The sequence below is a fragment of the Pseudorca crassidens genome, chromosome 7 (assembly GCF_039906515.1).
Source record: "Pseudorca crassidens isolate mPseCra1 chromosome 7, mPseCra1.hap1, whole genome shotgun sequence".
Taxonomy (NCBI): domain Eukaryota; kingdom Metazoa; phylum Chordata; class Mammalia; order Artiodactyla; family Delphinidae; genus Pseudorca; species Pseudorca crassidens.
The window spans coordinates 110,181,691-110,197,730 of record NC_090302.1 but is presented as its reverse complement, the minus strand read 5'-3'; the positions used below and the strand labels follow the sequence as shown (position 1 = coordinate 110,197,730).

General features: G+C 47.3%; 1 protein-coding gene across 7 annotated transcripts in view; it reads left to right on the top strand.

Annotated features, from left to right (window-relative positions):
• The first annotated feature begins 4,253 nt into the window (after positions 1 to 4,253).
• Positions 4,254 to 16,040, top strand: part of GALNT7 (polypeptide N-acetylgalactosaminyltransferase 7) — a 117,250-nt gene continuing 105,463 nt past the window's right edge. For 6 of the 7 annotated variants that reach the window (XR_010945208.1, XR_010945207.1, XR_010945209.1 and 3 more), the window contains exon 1: positions 4,627 to 4,832. Coding sequence is in view for 4 of the 7 variants with exons in the window: in XM_067745364.1 (XP_067601465.1) it covers positions 4,707 to 4,832 (126 nt within the window). In the remaining 3 variants the exon portion in view is untranslated. Of the gene's footprint in view, positions 4,404 to 4,626; positions 4,833 to 16,040 lie in introns of those variants that run through there. The other variant, XM_067745363.1, reaches the window with a different exon arrangement.

Sequence of the window (16,040 nt, the reverse complement as noted above, 5' to 3'; positions counted from 1 at the left end):
TCCCTCAGTAGCCCGTGAGGCCTGCCTGTTGGCCTTGGGAGTGAACTTGGAAGCAGGTTCCTCCAGGCCCACCTGAGAGCCTGGCAACAACCTCAGGAGAGACCCTGGGCCAGAGCCACCTAGCTGGGCCACTCCTGGATTCCCGACCCTCAGAACTACATGAAACAGTAAAAATTTGTTGCTTTAAAATGCTACATTTGGGGGTAATTTGTTATGCAGTAAGAGATAACTAATAAACACTGTCCAAAATTAATATATTCTTAACAAACTTAAGAATATATTCTTAAGTAAAAAAAAATATTTTTTAAAGTATATTTTTTATACTTAAAAAATTTTAAATAACAATTATTTTCTAAACAATGTAATACTTTTTTTTTTTTTTTTTTGTCCGCGTGGCTTTCAGAATCTTAGTTCCCTGACCAGGGATCGAACCTGGGCCCCAGGCAGTGAAAGCACCGAGTCCTAACCACTGGACCACCAGGGAATTCCCTATAATACATTCTTAACTTAAAAATACTATCACGGATGTTCTTCTTTGAAAAGAGGTGATCAAACGGTTTACAGAATAGGCACTAGGATATTTAACCAGTAATTTATAGGTCACTGAGACTAATTTAACCTGAGCTCTTAACAATCACACATAGTTAAAATTGAACTTTGGTTGCTAATAGTACTTGCCCATGGCTATGTGTTCCCATTTCAATACAATTTAATTCTTTCCTTCCTTTCTTCCTTTTTTGGAAACCTCAGTAGACACAATGATCTGAATTTAAATTAAAATCATCACTTCCTTCTTAGTCCTGAGTAACCCTAGTAGGATTCAAAGTAAGGGGAAATAACAGTCTACCAGCTGATGGTGATAACCACGATAGCTAAAATAATCACCTTTCTAATTAAATAAAACCCACAAAGTTTTATCCTTGGAAGGAGAAGCTCCAGGTAAGGAGGACCAGTAGTTGATATAGTCCTGGCGTTTCTTCTAAGTTTCATCTTCTGTTTATATTCTCAATCCAATTATTCATTATTTCACCAAAAAATATTTATTGAACCCTTTCTACAAATGGGATACAAGGATGAACTGGACAGACAAGGCTCCGTCCTCACATACCTTATGTAATTATCAGGGAGGGACAGGTAGAGCACCCAGCAGGGTACCGGTCCCAGTGTGTTGGTGGGGAGGGCCCTGGGGGATGTGAGGGATTCGGGAGGAAGCATGGGAAAGCTTTTGTGTCACTTCAGGCAAAAAGAATCCCCCGCCCGGAAGCAAAGGGAGTTCAAGACACACTTAGCAACTCAGATATTCAGCTTGGCTGCAGGATAAAGAAGGAAGGAAGGAGTTGTTAGACCCCCGGAGCGGGCATCTCACCTCTAAACAGCAGCCCCGGCAAGGGCGCAGCTCCTCATGGTGGGTTCCCCTCGGACAGAGCAGACAGGGGAAGAATTTAAAAGCAACGAATCTTGAGGTCCTGACCTTTTGCATCCTAAGAACATTTATATTCCGGGCCCAGAAGGCTAGCCCAGCTTGGCAAGGAGCATGGACGCAGCCACACGAATTCTGAGACTAGAAATCTAATCTCTAAAAATCTGATTTCTCTAGAAATCTAGTCTGCTTTGAATCCCAGCTTGAGAACAATGGTGACGTCAGCCCCACTCACGTGGCGTAAAGATTAAATGCAGTAACACGTGTGAAGCATCCTGCAAACACCAGGCCTTCAAAAGAATTATCTTTCCCCCATTACTGTGGAGCCCCCAGCTGAAGACACCATGTCACCACCTGCCACATGACACATGAGCCACCATAACCTGACAGAGGACAAGGCTGTCTTGGCCGTCCCATGTCCCTCCAATTAAGTTCTGGTCTCAACCCTCTTTCCCGGCGAACCCCGGGTTAGACAAACCAGAAGTATTCCCCTACAACAATCCCTGTCATATGGTAACTGTAGTATTCATTAAGAAAAAACGAATTGCACCCAGACACACTGAGACTTGCCCCATTACTCTATCTGTACTTTATATTTGCATATGTACTTGACCTCCATTATTCCTTTTGATGATATTGTGAGGTGAGTATTGCAATCACTGTCCGGCAGACAAGAGCCCAAGGTGCAGAGAGGTTAAGTGACTGACCATGAACTAAGCTTTGGATGCATGTAGCTCCTCATTTTCTAAAGCGTTGGGTCAACTCTGCTGAGGCTGCCTCCTTGCAAATGCTGCAACAGGCTTGTATTTTATACTTTGAGTTTCTTTTAAACATTGCTAGGGGCTTCCCTGGTGACGCGGTGGTTGAGAGTCTGCCTGCAGATGCAGGGGACACGGGTTCGTGCCCTGGTCCGGGAAGATCCCACATGCCGCGGAGCGGCTGGGCCCGTGAGCCATGGCCGCTGAGCCTGCGCGTCCGGAGCCTGTGCTCCACAATGGGAGAGGCCTGCGTACCGCAAAAAAAAAAAAAAAAAAAAAACATTGCTAGGACTCAGAGGAGCCTGGGCTTTTACAACCATATACCCACTGGTCAATTTCTAATTTTGTGTCCTTTCACACGTATTTTAAGTTCTCTGTGCAAAACTTAAAGAGGGTGGCAGGGTCATCTCTGAATACCATTTCTGCCCAAGAATCCTTCTGATTGCCTGAGGGAGTGATAAGGACCACTTTCAATTTGCACACCTGCCCGACTATGCCCATAAGAGTAAAAATAAAGCTTCCTATTTTCTTAATAATCAAAAGCTGTCTCCTCTGACTGCGCAAATGAGAGCACAAACAGAAGGTTTCATTACTCCTGGAAGACTTCGGCTGCTGACTTCAAATGGAATTATTCCCTCATGTGATAGGAGTAAGATCCCTTGAAGGTCACCTCCTCCAAGCCCAGTCTCTGTCTAAGGACGTCTGCTTTGCAAAGGAGCCCTCCCCACTGTGAACAGCCCAAGTTGGGTCCACAAATGATCTTGTTCCTGCTTTCCACAGTTATTTAAATAAACCTTTCCCCAAGCACCCCTTCCTTTCACTGTTTCTCTGAAGGTGGTGCACAGATGAGCTGGGTCAGAATCACCTGGGTACAGGTGATGCCTGGGTCCCCACATGGACCTGAATTGACTCAGGAGTGGGGCAGTAACTTTCTACATTACCCAGCCGGTTCATACTTTATCAATCAAATTAAAGTCCAGGTCTTTTTCATCAAAAAAAAAAAAAAAAAGGTCTTCAGCAGTCTCCCTCGTCCTATATGAAAAGCAACTGGTTTTGATTTAAGTAGTTGATAAAAATGCTGAGTCAGACAGTGACTTGTATTCAACCCATGACAGCCCTCCAGGTGCTGTATGTATTGGGCTTACATGCATTACTCTGCACAATTATCCAGCCAAGAACAGACCTGACCATATTGTCAGCCATTCTACATTTCCCCCTATTGTTCACTGCAAATATTTCGTGGGAATTCTGAAATGATTGGCATCTACAGAAATCCCCAATATACTAGGTAGTGTAACCCAAACCATGAAGCACATGGAGTTGGTCTGGTACAATTCTTTATCTATCCTGAATGACATTCTCTATTTCATTCTAGAAATTTAAATAACCGGGTTTCACTTGTTTTAAAGTACCTGCAGATAGGAGACAATATTAAGGAAGAAGGATCAACTTTTACCATCCTAAAACTTAAGAGAAGATATTAAACATTCTGTTCAACTTGAATTAGGCAGATATGGGGTCACACTGATAACATAATCACGTGCATCTGGCAATAGAGGCGACTGACATCTTTGTTGGGAGATATGGGCACAAAAATTATTTCCTCCGGCCAGGGCATCTGGCTAAACATTTGTCAATACCCTTTCCCATGTAATGTAGGTCTCAGGCTTCTGAAAGGCTTTTGAAAAACAGAAATCAAGGAACCTCCATCAAGCGGCAAAAATCGGGTCTGAAGGAGGCGACGAGGGTGGAGTATTTTTTTTTTTGAGTATTGTTTTACAAACCCCGAAATCCTCGGTCCTAGGAATAGAAACTTAGCCCTTGAACAAGGTTGGTATTGCTTATTCCCACTAGGTTGTTTTTCTTCTAATTAGCTCTGAGACAGCGACGTACTACCCTCTTTCCAAGTAGAGCTCCTGGGGTCCGGTGATATTTGCACATCACACCTGGGCCTTTCGGATACAAATCCGGCTCCTTAAGGAGCCGTGTGAAGAAGCGAGCACAATCAATAAGGAAATATCCTCCCAGCTATAAATCAGCCACGTGGAGCTGCGGCAACTGCCGCCGCGACTTCCTGGTTTCCTTCCCGCCCGCCCCGCGGCGGGGGCCGGGGGCCCGGCGTTAAGGCCGGAGTTACAGCCCGAAAGGACAATAAAAGTTGGGGACCCGGGCAGCTTTTAGGGCTGAGCGGTGGGGCCGAGGCTGAGGACAGACCTGGGGAGAGTGTAAGTTAATCGCATGGTAGCAGGACCTGGGGGGGGTCGGGTGGACAGCGGCGGGGAAGGGGCTGCGGACCGGCCGGGGGCCGCCCAGCGAGGGCGTGGGGGCGGGAGCGGCCGGGGGAGGGAGGGGAGAGCGGGGGTGGGGCGGCCCGCCAGGCGAGGGGAGTTCCGGATCGGAGGCGGGGAGGGCGGCCGCCGGGCGGCGGGGGCGGGAGGAGGAGGCGGCGAGCGCGGAGGGGGAAGGAGGGAGGGGAGAGCGGTGGCGGCGGCTGCGCCCGGCTGTGCGCCTCTCGCCGCCGGAGGAAGATGAGGCTGAAGATCGGGCTCCTCTTACGCAGTTTGCTGGTGGTGGGCAGCTTCCTGGTGCTGGTGGTCCTCTGGTCCTCCCTATCCCCGCGGCCGGACGAGCCGAGCCCGCTGAGCAGGATGAGGGTGAGTGACCCGCCCGCCCCCTCCGGCGGCGGAGAGCTGCAACTTGTTTTGTTCGCGCGCCTGGCGGGAGCGGGGTCGGCGGGTCGAGCGCGGGCTCCGCAGGTGGCGCGACGGGCGGGTGGGGGCCCCGAACCCCGCGTCCGGTCCCAGCCCCCACCGCACCTCCCCGCGCCACCCCGCCCCGCGCTGCGGGGGGGGCTCGGTGGCCGCCCTCCGCACCTGGAACGCGGGCTGGAGGAGAGAAGGGCCGGGCCAGGACCGCCGCGGCAGCAGCCGGGGACGCGGGGCTGGTCCGGACTGCGGCCTGTGGCGCGCGCATGCCTGACGGAGGCGAGGGGCCGCGGCCGCCGCCACCGCCGGTGCGGACCAGGCCCCTGGGTCTGGCTGCCCCCGCGCGTCCGGGGCGCCCCCCTCCTCCCGGTCTCCGGCGCCCCCGGCTGCCAGCCCGGGTGGGAACGCGCGGCCCCGCCTCCGGCTCCGCGGAGAGCGCCGCCCCCTCGGCTTCGGCGCCGAGACTGGCGATGCGCGGCCGAGGCCTCGCCCAGGACCGGCTTCCCTCCGCCTCCCGCTCCCTCGCTCCCCCCCTCCCCTCCTGGCGGCCGCTCTCGCCCGCCTGCGGACCACCGCCCCGGAGCCCCCTCCATCGGCCGCCCCGTCGGGCCGGAGCCCGCCTCTCCTCCCCTCTTCCCTCCCCCGGTTGCGGCCGGGCCGCGGGGCCGCCAAACTAACTTGTGCGGTCGACGCCCGCGCCGAGGGCTCCTCCGGACGCGCTGTCCGCCGCCCGACTCTCCCGGTCTGTGGGGCTCCGTCGGCGCCCCGGGACGTGGGTGACCTGGGCCCCGGGCTGCGGCCCCGCTGACCCGGCCGCGCCCCCGGCCCGACCTGCCCGCCTTTATGGCCGCGCCCCTCCTTCCCCTGGGACGCGGGAGCCGGGGGCTCGGGGGCTGGGCAGCTGTGCTGCTTCCAGCGCCTTGTGCAAACAGCGTCTGCATTGCATCCGAGGGGTCGCCTTTATTAACTTTCCTTTTGGAAAGTTAGCGTCTGGAAGTAGAGGGAGAAGGCGTTCTTTCAACACTAAGAATCGTAGGAAGAGATTCCCTTATCTGCTCCTGCCCCTGTGATGAGGGAAGGTTTACGCTTGAGATTTACTCTTAAGTTTTAGTGTGTATTTGAAGACACAACGGCACTGGAATCTCTTTATAACGTCTGGGGTGGATTCCCGTCTAAGTCATCTAAGTTAATGGTAATAAAAAGTACCCAGTTTTCCTTTTGAATGTGTTTGTGGTTTTAAGTCCCTCAGCTCTCATGGAGTGATGGTGACCTCTTTATGATTTTGCTTCAAAATGACTTATTGAGAAAGGACGACTGAATATTGCAGTTGTTTGAAAGCATTTGTGATCAAATGGCCTTTATACTGAGAGCTAATAAAGACATAAAGATGCTATTTCCTGGGGGAAGAAATTGAGGAAAGAGTGACAGAACTAGCCATATTCAGAATGTTCTGCAGTTCAGATAACAAGTCTTCTAAAGGGGTGATGGAGCGTCAGCCCCGATGCCTATTTCCTCTGAAATATTATATTAGTGCTGGTACAAGTACTGAGCCACGAGCTCATTTAATAGCTGTAGGAGGTGGTTATAACTTGATTTTTGGTCCAACTTATTGGATAAAGTTTGTCGGTGGGTCCAGGGTAATTTCTGTCATTTGCCAAAGACTGAAGCTAGCTTTTTAAGACTTTCAAACAATTTAAGAAGAATGCTTTATGTATGTGGAGAGCCAGACCCTTTTATTAAGTTTGTGGGTAAATATTAACTAAGCAAGTTAAGGTATAGCTTATAAATCATAAAAGCATAAATAAGGGACTATTTCCTCCCTTTAATAAAAGCTAACCTAAATGTTTCTGAAATACAGCAGTAGAAGGACATCTCCTTTCGGGAAAATTCTGACTCTGATTATGATTACACATACTCCACTCACTGTGAAACACCTGCCTCTCCTTAACACTAATCCATGTATAGGGCTTTTTTGGATTCTGATAAATGGCCTGAGATAGTCTAGGACAATCCCATTTACCAAATACAGGTTATGCTTCTATTCTAGCAAGCTGGTCCTGGTGGGTCCACCCTGTGCAGGTTTTTGCCTCATACTTTCAGTGTTCCAGGCACAAAAGTCTGCCGTAGCCTGGTGCTTTTTTTTCCCTGGACTACTTCCTCCTTTAGATCTGCCCAGCAAAATGCGTCACCTGTGGTCAAGACAAGAGGAACACATTTATTTTCGCTTTCCCATCTCCGGGCCTCTTGCTGTTTCTCTGATGTGAATGATGTGAAAAGTGATCTTACCGTTCAAATTGTACTCTGTTGTATACGATTTGATTTATTCAACAAACATTTTTGAGTACCTCCCATGTCCTGGTGCTAGTTGTTAAGAAAGTACTCCTTGCTCCTAAACTCATGGATCTTGTAGGCTAGTGGGTCAAAAATCACATTAATCAAGATTTCACAAATCTGTAAATAAAAATTGTGCCACCACATGCTATGAAAAAAAAAAACCCATAGGGGGTAAGAAAATGGAGGAACTTGGTCATATAAAGCCTTACCTGAAGAAATGGCTTTTGAGTTGAAATCTGCAGATTTGAAATCTGTTGATCTGGGTATGAGAGGGGGACACCCCTGAGAGGGAGAAGTATGTGCAAAGGTCCTGAGGTAGGAGGTAGCATGGTGAGCTGAGGCAGTGGAAGAAGGCCAGCGTAATCACAAGATGGAGGGCGAGGGTTCAGAGAGACCATGCCAGGAATCAGGTCTTTAGAGCAGCCATTAACTCCAAGGATGGAGCTCGTTGAAGGATTTTTAAATAGGGGAGAGGTGGGCTGAGATTTGTGCTTTGAAAAGACCACTCTAGCTGAATTGGTTTAGAGCAGATAGGAATCCTGTTGGAGGTTATAATAGCCCAGGTGAAACGTGATGTTGATGGCATTGGCAGGGTGACGGTGGAAGGAGAGAAAAGTCAGTTGATTCAAGAGCTATTAAACGAAGATGCAGAGGCACCAGGACTAGGTGTCTGCATGTGGGAGTGAAGGAGAAGGAAGGTGTCCAGAGGCACCCGATAGGCGGTAGAAGGATGACAGATTGTTTATTACATGGAAGGTTCTGAAGACAAAATCCATACGTTCTGATGTTATGTTTTATGGTTATAATGGGAAGGCTTATCATCTTAGGCTTTGTCCTCTGAATATTTTAAGGTCAGCATTTATTAAAACCATCTGTTTAGCACTTGCAAAGTGTAGACAGTACCTTTAATTAATAAATTATAGTATTTCCCAGACCATTCTTCCGGGTTTCGGCACTGAGTGTTTAACGTTGAATCATTAGTCTCTGAAAATACAGGTCTGGAATGGAGATGTTGAAAGACCTTCAGTGGCTCTTTAACAGCAAATTCAGTACTCGTGAGAAGCTGCATGTAAACCGGCAGCTCTCTGTATGTGCAAATGTTACTTGACTCAAACTATTAATGCCACTTAGGCACAGAGCATCCATTGCTAGATGGAGAGGTTTTATGGGATAAGCTAAGACCAGTGGGAAGGAACATTGCTTAATGAGGCTGTGACTGAATTGATCACCCAGTCAGTCAGGTTCTACCTTAACAAAGCCTTTTAGCTCAGCGATGATCCGCTGCAACCAGAAAAGCTCTGCCCTTGACCATGAGATTTCTGTTTCAAATGGAAGCTTGTTTATTAGGGATGGAGCTATCACTTAGAAGAAATGTAGTGTCTTAAGAGGTCACTGTTGTTTCAGTTCCCCAAGTGAAATGCCCTGGGATTAGCTTTCATTTCATTTTGCTGTCCTCCCCCACCCTTGCAGTTAAAAACTCCCTGATTACCAAGTCTAAGAAATTTAGGCTCCATAGGCCTCCTGAAATTAAGGCTGAGTTTTGCATACACGTGCGTTCCTCTGGGCGGCTGAGAATCAGAAGCTTTCAGGTTTCTTAAAGGTACCTGCGAAGCACTGAGTCCTTGGGAGGCAGAATGCCTGTTTCCTGCCCATGGAATTTCTCCCTCGTCTTCCATGGTGCTGAAGCACTCATTACACCCTGGAAATGCAAACATTCCCGAGAATTGCTGTATCTGCCATTCTGTGGAAGTGTTTCCCGTCCAGTGCTGGAAGGTCAGGCATCAATCCTGTTACTACCACCCCCCTTCCCCCACTGAGAATACCAAGACAGTCTCAAGGAAAAGTCCCTGTTCTTAAAGGGATCACATCCTAGTTGAAAAAAAGGATGCAGCACCCACATGGCCTGGGCTCCTTCTCCATCCTTACTCTGGTAGCTGGGTAAGGAAGCCTCGCTATGGGAACTGTCGCAGGACGTTTCCTTAGCGGGTGGTGAAGGCTTAGAATAGCCATTCGGGGAGTGTACAATTATTAGTAAAAAAAAAAAAAAAGAATGGAAACTGTTGAGCTGTTGAATCTGGGTAACTATTTTGTGATGGGGTCGGCTGCGTGGAATGGGAGATAAGGTGTGGGCTTCGATTTGTTAATAGTGAATTAGAGGCAGGGAGAAAGAAAGGAATGCATCGTGAATGAACATCACAATTCTGAGCTTGGGCCATTTGTAAACAGAATATTTGTAACTTCTAACTTGATTTGTTAAAAAAAAGGTTGGTCAGGAAGATTTGAACAGCTGGTGACTATTGGAACATGGTTGCGATTATTCAGCTCCAACCTCGACTGTTGCCTTTGTTCATCTTTTAGATTCTAATTTTCATCCCTGAAGAATGAATGTACAATCTGACAGAAGAAGAAAAGCAGTGAAATCCAGAATTTAAAATTTCTAGAGTAGAACGGACACAGCCTGAGGCTATGAAAGGAATGATTTTATGGTTGGAGTTCGTGTGGTGGAAGAGGGAAGGGTGAGAAGGTAGAATATGTGTTAACCACGTGGACAGAATTCTGTGAGAACTGGGAGAGGTGTTTGTACTGTAAACATGGCTGTCATTCACTCAACAGACATTTCGAATATCCCTTGAGTGTTTACTAAGCACCATCCGTGGCTCCAGGCCTCGGAGAGGCTATGCTGGAGAGGAAGTAGAAAGCTTTGGCGGAAGGAAGATGCTACTCAGGTCATGACCTACTAACCACACAGAAGGTGTTGGTCCATAAGAGCAGTCATTCTCTTTCCACTCAGGAATCAGGCCTTGTTACCACACCTCCCAGCCTCCAGCCTTCCACCTGCTCTAAACAGTGAATTGAGGAAACTGGAGGTACTGGGCTGGCGCCGGGGATGCAGGGGTGTTGAGGACACGGGCTCCATTTCCTCTCACACGCGAGGGTGTCACCGCCACCCAGAGGTTCCTCCCCAGCTGCAGGAGGTGGATGCTTGGAGGCCAGAGCCCGGCATTCAGCTCCCCTGGAGCGTCGGTGGGGTTCCGACAGGGTTCCAGACGGTAGGAATGTGGTGAGACCAGAGGGAAGGCCGACAAGTGGTGGAACTGGAGGTTGGAAAAGTAAGTTGAGGCCCTGTTTTGAAGGTATTGAATGGCAGGCTGAGGAACTGGGTTGGGGCTTTACTGATTCAGCAGTAAGAGCAGCTTTTTGGAAGCTTTTGAAATGGAGTTGGGGCGTGGTGACGTTCAGCTGCTGATTCCCTGAGTCAAGGATTCAAACACCTGTTGTCTGTGAAGTACCATCTACTGCTCTAGACATTGGAGGTACTATAAAGTAGTAAAAAAAAACGCTGTCATAACAGATCACATCTGTGAGTCCTCTGTGCCAGGTCAGCATTCTGCGTGTGTGGTGTTAATTGTAGCAATAACCCTCCCATGCAGTCTGATGTAATCCTCACTGAGTTACAGAGCCTTGAACCCTGCCCAAGGTCATTTACACAGTCTCAGCACAGTCCTGACTTCTGCTGTGCCCTCTGACCTCCCGCAGATTTTAACAACACAGATGAGCTCCTGTGGACACCATTGAAGGGGCCCGCAGAGACGCTGGCGAGGTCATCTCACACGGAGAGAAGCAAGTGAGGCGCTGATGAGCGGAGGGGAAGGGCCCAGGACCCCGCGGGGGAGGCGGGGAAGGTGATGGCTGAGCTGAGTCCCGGATGTAGCTCTCAGGAAAGAGCCTCTCCAGCCGAGGGGACAGGCGGGGCTGCCCTGAGGGTGGAGGAGGCAGGAATGCATGAGAAGTAGATAGAAGGCCAGCGAGGTGGTGGTGGGAGCTGGGTTCGTCGATGCTCTGGGCTGGGTGATGAATTACGTGGTTATCGCACCAGGCATTGTCCTAGATAAACAACACGAGTAATTACTTTTCTGCCTCAGGTCTGTGGGCCAGACGCACGAATAACAGTTGCAGAGGGTGAGAGGAGGATCCTACTAGCTACTGGGTCCCCGGGTCACAGGGAAAGCAGCATCCGGCCACGGGGTGGGGTGCAGTCAGAGCGGTCCCCGGGAGGGCAGGTCGGACGGTGAGCGCGGGGACAGGGCCTGGGCACGCAGAAGCAGGCAAGATCGCGGCAGACCCTGGGGAATGGTGGCTAGAAGAGTGGGTCGGGGCCCGGAGGGGTGGAAGAGAGCTTGGCGAGAGAAACGGAGTCTGAGCCCTGAAACACTGAGTACTGTGAATGGTTCCGGCTGGCTCCGAGGAGTGATCTGGGAGCGGTGCCTAGGCCAGATTTCCGTGAGGAGAGAAATGTCCCTGTAGCTCATGCTGAGCCTAAACCGGGAGGGGACCAAGGAAATGAATATGTGGGAAGAGAGATGATGATGATGACAGTAGAGTTAGCGGTTTGGCTGGTTGGAGGAGGGGCTGTGCTGGTGGAACGGGCAGGGAGGATGCTGATGCCTCAGAAGGAACAGAACCGACTGAAGCGGCAGTTCTCAACCTTGAGCAGGAATCAGAGTCGCCCAGAGAGTGTCTTAAAACCCGGGTCATCTGGCGTCCTGCCCGCACTTTCTGATTCAGGAGGTCTGGGGTGGGGCAGAGAATTTGCGCTGCTAACTGTTCCCAGGTGATGCTGCTGCTGGCCCAGGGACCAGACTTGGCGAAGTGCTGGTCTAGAGCACAAGTAGAGTTGGGGGTCCGTAAGACAGAACATTTGTGCGGTTTGGGCATAAAGTGCTTACAGGCCACAGGTCAGTGGTGTGGAGGTGTCTGCTGGGTAGATGGAGCCCAGAACGGGCATCAGAGCTGGATGCAAAGTGTGAGCTCCTGGGTAGGAGCCCAGCTCCAGTCTGGGGCCTGGGTACTGGAGTGGTAGCTTAGGGCGTGGACGGAGGAGAAAAACGTGGGCATGAAAGAGGAACGGGGGAAATGCCGGGAGCAGGAAAGATGAAAGAGGGCTCAGGGCAGAAGTCAGATGACTTGGAGAGTCTTGCCCGACCACCAGCAATTCCAAGTGCCACAGCATTTGACAAGAACTGACGAGAATGAAGGATGTAGCGAGCGGCCGTGGAAGCAGGAACACCTGCCCGCTGCGCCACCCCCGGCACCTGGGGTAGAGGAGGGCCTGCAGCGCATCTCGGTAAATGCGATGCCCAGGAACATTGGCTCAGGTAAAAAAAGAAGTTCAAGTGGTGAACACTCATCTTCCCTAGGGGAAAACTACAAATCGAGAAAGGGTTTTACTAGAGAGCCGTGAGTACCGAAGAGGACTTCCCCCACATTTGGGGTTATCTCTGTTCTGCCTTAATTAGGCCACTCACCCCCACCTCGTGTGTGTATAGAGACACAGGTGTCCATATGTTTTAAGCTGAACCACAGTCATGTAATTTTGATAATGTAGACTATATATACACATTGTATTAAAATATGATAATACATATTAGGCATTTGGGCATGCTTTTAGTCTGAAATCCAGGTAACTTGGAAAGCTGTGATTAGAACAACATTTTAATATTTGAAGTTGGGAAAGGAATTTTATCCTGAGAATATTAGGCAATTTTTAGTTTGTAATAATACATTAATTTGGCTGATGTGTAACTAAATGAAGAAACAATAGCAAAACTGTAGGCTCAGCATTTCAGTGATGTTGGTTTTTTGAAATGAGGTCTACGGTTTAATTCTGGTTCAGTGCTATGATCCTAAAAGCAACCCTGAGACAAGTTGAACTGCACTTACCCAGGGCTTCGGTCTTTTTTGGAGAGGGGAGAAGTAACTTGCAGTTGCTTCATTTTTTTTTTTTTTTTTTTATTTTTTTTTTATTTTTTTTATTTTTTTTTGCAGTTGCTTCATTTGGTAAAAATCCTGAATATTTTCAAAATGAGAAATGTTCTCATTTTTGCTCCATTATAAATTCCCTTCTGGGCTCCCCGGCCTTTGTAGCGTTTTAAAGTGTGGCTCCCGAGAAGCATTTAAACATGCCAGTAGGGATGCCTGATCCAGCTCACTGAGTGTAAGAACGGCTACAGTGAAACTTGAGGAAAACCTTAACTTTGCATTATCTAATTAGGTTTGTAGAATTGCTGTAGAACAGCCTGGTTTCCGAAGTTTAGAAGGTACAATTAGCTGCAGTATTATATCAATACCAACAAGCCTGCTAAGAGGCTTCCATGCCAAGCAATTGGAATATGTTATTACCAAGGATGTTTTAAACTGGATGAATTAAAATTAAATCACATACTATTGGGAGCAGTTCTGTATGAGAATAGAATAGCAGAGATGACCTCATCTCTTTTTTTTCCCCATCCTTAATCTTTTATTGAGTCCCTGGGTTTAAGAATACATTTGGGCCTCAGGAGGATGCTGCTCTCCTCAGTAGTAAGCTACATGTTCAGTGATTATCCGGCTTAATTTTAGCATCTGTAGTTCTTATCTTTATAAACTATTTTATAAGGTGCTTTAAGATTGAGGTATTCACTGGTAATGTGTACACCTTATAAAAAGAGTTGATATTTAAAGAGTAAGTATGTCTTAAAGAAATATTAAGTGAGACATTGCCAAAACTTTTTTGTCACTCTTATGAGATGGTGGGTGTGCCAGCGTTTTTATTTATGAGATTGTCTGTAATTACCCTTTGACTCTTGATTTTCCCTTTTGATAAAAATACCAGAAGAAGGAGAAAACCCTGTGAGAAGACGCTCTGATGAGTGTGAGCAAGGCTTGCAGGTAGCTTCACAAGCGTGTGAATGTCTGACTCTTCCAGCTGGAACCCTTCATTGCGAACCAGCCCAGCTACTGAGTCCAGCTACTGAAGTGAAACAGTAGACTCAGGTTCTTAGTGCAGGATAAGATACACTTGTGAACAGTTTTACAGAATTTTAAGAATTACACTTGTTGAGAAGTGATATCGTAACATGAACGCAATATCTTTATGCTTCTGTGAGAACTTTTTTGATAAATTCTTTAGAAAGGCTAAACAGAAAAAAAAAAAATAGAATAAGTTACAATAGTATGTTAACAAAGTCCCTGGTCATGCTATTTGAATGTGCTCTAGAGGTTCTTTACTTGTCAGCACTTACTATAGTACTTCAAATAATTTTATTCTGCTGAATTTAAAGTAAATATTTCATATACATATTATTAACGTCTCTTATTGGAAAAATAGTTCCCTTATAACCCCAGCAGAAACCAAAGTGATCCATATACTTAAGTGAGTCATGTGAGCCTCATTTTGCCAGAATGTATCAAAGATACCTGGATAAAGATGTCCAGATACAGAAAATCAGAAGGGAGATTCTGCTGCTACTCAGATTTATAAATGGTTCATTAGGCACTTGTATAAACGTTTCAAAAATGACTTAGGAAAGTGGGGTTAAGTCAATTAAGATATTTTTGTTTGCTTGATTGTTTAATGCTGCTAAGAAAAATACGTTTGTGATGGGAAATATTTGCCTAGAAAAATTTACCCTGCAGTATATTATACTGGACTGGAGTTGTTGGTCAGCAATGGCCCGTGTACCTGAGAAATCAAAGGTTGACTTTATACAGCCGTTTGAAAACTTGTCTTAGACATTTTCTACTATTCTTAGGTATAGGTTTTAATTCTGCTCACTTGGGGTGATTTAAATCCAGCCCCTTTCTCCCAATATTTCATCATGCAATTTAATATTTTACCATGCAATTCTTATTAGACAATTTGATCATCATACTTCTTAATATTTAACTAATCTGACAGAATTAGCCTTTTAGTCTCTAGTACAGCAAGGTGTCCCATGTAAGTCTTAGTATTTGTTACCTTGACAATGTGTAGGATTTTACATCCTTTCTTTTAAAAGAAAGTGTTTTAAACCCCCTATTCAAAAATCTGCTAACTCTTGCCAGAGTGTTTAAAATGAATTAAAAAATCCATTAGAGTTTTTGGCAAATAAGCTCTCAATTATACAGAACAAATGAGTACAAAGTGCTTTTTAGAGTAATGGAATGGAAATGACTGAAATCTCATTAAGTTACACTTGCAGATTTTTCTACTCTGGTAGAGGGTTTAGTTTTTTAAGCTAAAAGATCACTGTCAAGATTGGAAGTTTTGATCACTTAAAATATATAATTACATTTTAGCATTTAAGCAAAGGATTGATAGAATGGGGAAATATAGGCATGCAGTTTCATTAACTTGCTCTGCGTGATGGACTCGGGGAAATTCGAAGTCCAGTATTTACAAAAGAATCCTGTGGGGGACTTCCCTGGTGGCGCAGTGGTTAAGAATCTGCCTGCTAATGCAGGGGACACAGGTTCAAGCCCTGGTCCGGGAAGATGCCACATGCTGCGGAGCAAGTAAGCCCGTGTGCCACAACTACTGAGCCTGCGCTCTAGAGCCTGTGAGCCACAACAACTGAGCCCATGCACTGCAACTACTGAAACCCACGTGCTCTAGGGCCCATGTGCTGCAACTACTGAGCCCGCGTGCCGCAACTATTGAGCCCGCGTGCTGCAACTACTGAAGCCTACACACCTAGAGCCCGTGCTCCGCAATGAGAGAAGCCACCGCAATGAAAAGCCCACGCACCGCAAGGATGAGTAGCCCCCGCTCGCCGCAACTAGAGAAAGCCTGCACACAGCAACGAAGACCCAGTGCATCCAAACAAAATAAAAGTTAAATTAAAAAAAAAAAAGTTTACACGAGAGTGTTTCCATTGTGGTGGCCAATTAAAATAAATTTGCTTACAGTCCAGGGAGATCTTAGTGGGTAGTCAAGAGAAAAATACTTTTAGCAAATAGTTTTCTAAAATTCTCTATTCTAAAAATGTGCTAAAAGAGGATGATTTCCAAGTACCTTGGTGTTTT